This window comes from Leiobunum rupestre, chromosome 9 (assembly GCF_980474605.1).
Source record: "Leiobunum rupestre chromosome 9, qqLeiRupe1.1.hap1, whole genome shotgun sequence".
NCBI lineage: Eukaryota > Metazoa > Arthropoda > Arachnida > Opiliones > Sclerosomatidae > Leiobunum > Leiobunum rupestre.
The window spans coordinates 6,407,507-6,414,782 of NC_143392.1; the positions used below are offsets into that span (position 1 = coordinate 6,407,507).

At 36.9% G+C, this 7,276-nt stretch overlaps 1 protein-coding gene across 1 annotated transcript; it reads right to left on the reverse strand.

Annotated features, from left to right (window-relative positions):
- Positions 1-3,851: 3,851 nt before the first annotated feature.
- LOC149926377 (uncharacterized) lies at positions 3,852-6,538 on the reverse strand. Its single transcript, XM_090158258.1, has 4 exons — positions 6,469-6,538; positions 5,890-5,924; positions 5,778-5,821; positions 3,852-4,889 (listed from the first exon to the last, which is right to left on the reverse strand). The coding sequence occupies exons 2-4, from the start codon at positions 5,909-5,911 to the stop codon at positions 4,455-4,457; spliced, it is 501 nt and encodes a 166-aa protein (XP_090014384.1). The 5' UTR covers positions 5,912-5,924; positions 6,469-6,538; the 3' UTR covers positions 3,852-4,454.
- Between the last annotated feature and the right edge of the window lie 738 nt (positions 6,539-7,276).

Sequence of the window (7,276 nt, forward strand, 5' to 3'; positions counted from 1 at the left end):
AAATATTTGAAAGTCAAAATATTTCGAAATGATGCGTTTAAATATATCAAAATCCAAATATTTCAAAATGATGCGTTTCAAAATTTGAAAGTCAAAATATTTCAAAATGATGCGTTTCAATATTTGAAAGTCAAAATATTTCAAAATGATGCGTTTAAATATATCAAAATCAAAATATTTCAAAAGGATGCGTTTCAATATTTGAAAGTCAAAATATTTCCAAAGGATGCGTTTAAATATTTGAAAGTCAAAATACTTCAAAATGATGCGTTTAAATATATCAAAATCCAAATATTTCAAAAGGATGCGTTTCAATATTTGAAAGTCAAAATATTTCAAAATGATGCGTTTAAATATATCAAAGTCAAAATATTTCAAAAGGATGCGTTTCAATATTTGAAAGTCAAAATATTTCAAAATGATGCGTTTAAATATATCAAAATCAAAATATTTCAAAATGATGCGTTTAAATATTTGAAAGTCAAAATACTTCAAAATGATGCGTTTAAATATATCAAAATCCAAATATTTCAAAAGGATGCGTTTCAATATTTGAAAGTCAAAATATTTACAACAGATGCGTTTAAATAGAGAATATTTCTTCGTTGGAGGCTATCGGTAGACTGATTTTAACTGACCATTTTTTCCGGCAATATGATTGGTCAAGAAATTGATTTAAAAGCCACGTGACTGGCTGCGCAAGGTCGGTCCTTCACACCGTTCTTCGGAGACGAGTGTATTCACCCCTTTAGCTAACATTAACAGGCAATTTCACACGTAAAAAAACTTAAGCGCATTAATTATTTTTGTCAGCTAAAAATGGTCTATAGGGTGGGAACGGTCTACCATCCCAACCCACGTTCTCCGAATTATACACCATCTTACACCATGAATGTCTATGTCTGTCCGTGAAATCCACCGATATGAAATAGCTCGTCATTTGAGAGTTGGACTTATAGAAGCCAATACGAAACAGATTTATAAATTTGCCCTTAAATTAAGTACGAGCTAGGCTAATACCCAAGGCACCACCTTAGACCCAAGTTATCTAGCGACTTTTAACATCAGGTTGCCGGGACTATTACTGTTAACCTCAACAAGATTTTATGGAAACCGAAGAGCTCAGAAAACCCCTTTAACCAGTGGGGAGAGAATTTGCAAACTCTACGCAGAAGGAGTGGTTCCGAGTTTTCACCCAGTGCCAGCTAGGAGCAACAAACACAGCACTCCATACGAGGAGAACGTAGCCCGTCAAAAGTCGAGTATTTTCTTGCGTACATTTTTCATTGGTTAGACGCTTTAGCGCCTGCTGCCGTCGGAAGGGGAAAATTCGTAAATTGTCTTCCCCCTCGCTCGTAAAACGATCAGCGAAAAGGCTCGTCCAATGAAATTTGTACACAACACTGCGTTAGCGTGTTTAAAGGCTAGCTGCGTTCTCCTTGTGTTTGTTGCTCCTATGTACGGTATGTACCACAATCTGGAAAGTGCGAGGCGAAACTGCTAATGGACATCGAAGGGTGGTTTACCTCGTCTAATGTCAGTAGCAACGACTCGTTCTCGAATTAAATATTCTAAGAAAGGTGAAAGTTAGCCTTTAGCTAAAATGAGCGGTCCATTACGGTATAGTTTATTAAAGCTATTAAATAACGTTACCATTTTCGGCCAGCAGCGAAACTAGCAGAAGGCGAGAGAAAGGGGTTATTTTCGTCTGCTCAAAAGTCGAGGCACGTTCCCGGTTTTGAAAGCGAAAGCGTGTAATCTCGACTTTTTTAAAATAAAATATATTTTTTTCGTGCATTTCGTCACGTAGGCTGGACAACGATTTAGTGAATTTTTTTGTTTCATAACTATTAAATATTTGAAGATAAAGAAGGACTTGATACGAAGACGTTTTACGGATTTTGTACAACGCAACGTTTCGTAGAAATACAATATCTTGACATCGTCGCGCTATTAAATTGGCTAAAACCCGAGCTGAGATCGGGATCTTCCATCGACCTAAATTCTTTCCTGTTACCGGCGTTTTTTCAGTTTCGCTCTCTTCTTTATGGGGGTCAGAGGTTTGAAGAAGGCCCCATAATCCCCCATTTGACCTTTGCCAAAAATCATCCCAACTTTTACAGATTCTACGGAGTAGGCTTACGTTGTTTATTTCAAAATATTTCTGTCTAGAATTTTTCAGATATTGTTACTAGGTTTTTAGAACTAGTAGTTAAGGACATGATAGGATGTAAACTGCCACCAAGTTTAACAGAAGCTAGGGAGGATTGGCGCTAGTTACGATAAAAATATAGTTACAGCAGAGAAAAAACGTTTTCAGTCTCAAATTTCTAGCAACTAACAGAGTGTTGGTAATTCAATAATAATAATATTTATTTCGCAAACACTTTGCATGCAACCACAGTTTGTTACGGTTGGTTATCAGGACATTTATAAACATATATTAAATAACAATAAAAGTAAAATTAAATTAAGTTAAGTTAAGAGAAAACGTTTTAAGCAATAAGAAATCAATCAATAAAAAAATTAAATTAAATTAAGAATTTTGAACAATCCAATCAGCAAATCAGCATTCCGAAACCATCGAATGAAATTATTGGATTGAAAGATGAGAGGAATTATCCCGGATGTCAGCGGCCAATTTATTCCAGGTACGGGGACACCTGAAGAAAAAACAATTATCAAAAGCCAAGCATCTTGCGAACTTCAGATAGTACGTAGGTTACAGTGGCGTAAACAAGGGGAGAGTTTCCGTGTAACTATGGCTGTACTAAAATTTCACCCCTACAAAGTTTGAATCCCTCCCTTGAAGGATTTCTGGCTACGCCACTGGTATGGCAAGACCGTCGGACATTCATGGTCAAGTGATTGTCTAGATCTAAATTGATAGATCAGAGTTTCAGATTCGATAATAATAATAATCAGCTAGGCTAATACCCAAGGCACCACCTTAAGCCTAAGTCATCAAGCGACTGATATAAGTCATCGTTTTTTGACCCTTAGAAAGCGCTTAAACTTTCATTTGACCTTGATCCGAAGCGAAAAATTAGCTAGCGAAGGATATTTCTAATCGTTGTTAAGCACAGCGCCATATTCGTTTGCGGAATATGAGTGAACTACGTAATCAGTTCGATGGCTTAAAACCCAAAGTCGTGCCAAAATATATCTCTTCACGGTCAAAGAAAATACCCCATTTAAATAATTACGTGAAAATAAAATTTTTCGCGTATTTAGCAAGCTTCATACTGGTTTCGATTTGAGGCATATCCGGGTTAGGATGCCAAAAATTTCAAAATTGTCAAAGACGAAAGAATTACAAGGCTGATACGTCTCGATTTCATCTCTTGCTATAAAATAAATTTTATACGTAATTGAGTCGGAAGGCCTAGGTTTTAGACAACCAATGACACACCGATTTGATTTACGATAGAATAATAAAAACCACTATTCAGATTCAATATTTTATCCTCCAAAATAGAATATTTAACGAGAAGTGGAAAAACCTCATATTTTCTTAATAGCCACCAATAAATATGAAATATTTTACAGTTTCCCTTTCGTAGTATTCGAAAAATTTGCATAATCTTCGAAAGTTAAAAAACGCGTTATAGAAAATGGTACCATTGACTCGCCTAGCTTTGAACGTAAAACATCATACACCTTTAATAATATGGTATTTAAATGAATGATTTATTTGAAAAATGATTTTAAAATATTTCATTTTAAAAGTAATATAATGTCTAAATTTAATTATAGGTACTTTACTAACTTGTATGTGTTAAATTGAAATAAGAAAATTTGAAATGAAATTCAACGATTTTTATTTAAAAAAACTTTTAATTAACGTGTATATACACAGCAACTCGCGATTTTATTTTTCAATTCTTTTTTTTTTTCGTCTAAGGAAAATATTAAACAACAGAAAAACAAAATTTTCAACAGACTTTCTAAAAACTATAACGAAAAAGCTAATATGACAATAACTACAGTTGGCATTTGACACTTGAGCTATACATAATTAGCTTCCTTTTTTCATCGAACACACCAAATATGAGACGAAACTCAACAGACTTGACGAACGTAACAAAATGGGGCAAGTGAAACCAATTCGGGAGCTATTTACAACAGCTTACAATGGCTACCAAAGAACTTCAAAAATTTGAGCGTGTTAACTGTTAATGACGTAATTTTTTTTAAAACAAAAATAATCGCGAGTTTTGAAAGTAGTGGGAGAGTTAAACGTGGAGACATCAGAAAGGAAAAATAGTTCTACACGTATTTGCCGTCGTGAAAACAAGGAGGAACGTAAACAATGACTTTTTTTTGATAAAATCGCGAAATTGACATTAAAAAATGCTAGGATTAGAAGAGAATGACGAGATGATCGGATATTAAAATCAGAGTGCGGGTTATCATCGAGGGGTTTGGGCGGAGAGTGTTTGATCCTGGTTCGTTTATCCTTGGTACCTGGTGGGTCCTCGGCGTCCCGATGGTTGGGCCGCTGGAGCCACGCGGTTGCTACCCGCTCCGGCTTGGGCCTTCAACTGCTCGCCCTGCACGACGTCGTCCTCTTGCAAGAAGAGAGCGTCTTCTTGTCCGATGTTGGAGTTTAGCCTGTAGAAGTCCGGCGAGCTGCCGCAAGGAATGGCATCTTCAGGATGATTGCACGTTAAGGTCAACTGGCTGAAGACGGTCTGGTTGCCGCAGATGAAACTGTGCTGGTCGACTTGAGGGCCCGATTCCGTTTGGGTGGTGGTGCAGATGTGGAAGATTTGGCAGTTATTATCCACGTCGGCGTAGTAACCGTCTTGCTGGCAAGCGAAGGTGGTACTGTAGCCGCCCAACAGCAAATCGGCTCCGTCGGGAAGATCGTAAGCCGCCCTCTTGGTCTATATTAGCATTAGGTTTATTATTAATAAAGACGCGTTTAAAAGAGTACGGAAAAGCGACAGGCAAATGACCTCCTCAGAAAGGGAATCTGGTTTTCGATGAAAGGGGCCAAAAGAGGGCTTCGAAAGCATCCCATTCAGACGCGCTTTATTTACTATACGCCCGCGGTCTTTCCCTTATTTAATGTCTTCCTGGGATAAGACCAAAATTTCCTTTCAAACAGAAACCTCTCTTTGTCGGCCAATTCCTTCGCGTATCGGGGCTTTTATATCCTATCGCTAAATAGTTCCATCGCTATCAAAGGAAGGTCTTCAGCGATAAAAACACTTGGAACTTCCGTTTCTTTATGGCCTGTATAACCCCTTTATCGCCCACCTTAGGAAACTCTTCGATATTTTAAAACGCAAGGTTAGTAGCCTTTAAAATTTAAAATTCCGATTTAACTCGACATAAAAGCGCCCCTTCTAAATATTTGTTATCTTCGCCCGCGCGCTTCGGAGTCAAGTGACTTAGTGTTCCACGAAGGCGAATTTTACAATCTAATCTATTTGGATCGTACGAAATATATCCGAAACTAATGTTTACAGAACTCTAAAAAACAAAAGTTTCTTATCTGAAAACCACTTCAAATTGTTTTTGTTTTTGGGAAACATTCTTCGCAATGTTCAACAAGTGGTTTATCTCTTTTTAAACACTGATTTCAGAGGAGGGGGCGAGAGGGGGAGGGGAAAAACAGATTCTTGAAACGTGGCCAGTAAAAATTCCTAAATTCACGGGACAGCATTACCAAACGGAGAGATTCAAGGATAAAGCTATCGATTGGGCGATAATTTAAATCGAGATAATGAGATTCAGAAACCGAAAGAAGATGAAATATAAATTCTTACTCTTTTGCCTGGAGCTGCGCTAACGGCCAAAACAGCGAACAAGGCTAAGTATAACATACATTAATTGAAATTAATTAAAATTTTAATTAATATCAACACGATTTCAACTTACCTAACGCAATAACGGACTTCATGGCTTATAATTTTCTAATTGAAAATTAAAACGATTTTATATTAAAGTAGCCTAACAAAGATTTAACGATTCACCGTTAATTAATTTTAAAATTAAATCTGTTCTTAATGATGCCGTAATTAAAACGGAATAAAATTTATTAACTTTCAAAACGGTAAAATTGATTCTGCCGTACCAGTAATTTTAAATTAAAATTACCATAGACTTACCGTTAATTAAAACTAAATCAGTTCCTAATGATGCCGTAATTAAAGCGGATTAAAATTTATTAACTTTCAAATTGATAAATAAACGGTAGTATCTATTTTACCATAATGGTTAATTTTAAATTAAAAAAATATATAATAAAGTTAAAAAAATGTTAATTTTTAAAGTAATCTAAAATACTTTTTAAGGCAAACAAAAAGATGTGAAACTCGGAGCAAATAGATCTTCGAGTGGAAAACTAAATTAAATTAAATTCAGACCATAGGTGGTTCCTTTTAACTTAAATACTTTTGAACAAAATTCAACGGTATATCGAAAGGTAGTTAGCAAACGTAACAGTAACATCCTTACCTTACAGTCTGGGAACAGGACTACAGGAGGTCTACTAAGTCGGGAGCAGGTACAAACTCTGATTCCTTGGATGCAACCATATTCCCTTTTATACCCATCTTAACCCAGGGTCCCACCCGACACCTGAAGACGTCATAGGGGTCAGAAACCAATCACTACCATTTCGCCCCCCTCCGAGAAGCCCCTCCCCCCCTACGAGACATTTTTTTAAACTTTTTTCATCATTTCAGCAAAAGATTAAGCATTTGGTAATAAGAAAGAAAAGTTGGAAAAAAATCTCAACCATTGGGAGAAGTATGTCAGTGAGAGGATGAGGTAAAAGATGCGACTCCTCTCAATACGCCTTTGGCCGCGTATTAACACCCCCTAGCGGTAGGGCGAAAAACTAGTTCTGGCATAGACGCTGAGCGGGTAGGTAATGAGCTTCCCCACCTAAACTAACACGGAGACATAGGGTGGAGGACCACGTTAGAAGACCGCGCCGCGAACACCAGGGGGTCGGGTCTAGTTTGTACGGGATAGGAGCCTCCGTTATACATTTCGGAAGAAACGTACCCCTCCTATGTCTCGGATGAAAGTGAAAGTGCAATAGAATCAAATAAATTTAATTCGCCCTGGCAACCGCCTCCGCGGGTATCGAAAAGTGAAAGGGGAAATTTTGATTTTACTTTTTGTATTTGGTTAAAATTTGTTATCGTATCCTTTTAATATAAATCTTGGCCTGCGGGCCAATGTACTTCGCTTGCCAAGATATTTTTTTTTAAGTTCAGTACCAGGAAAATTTGATATTTACGATGTTAATTCACCG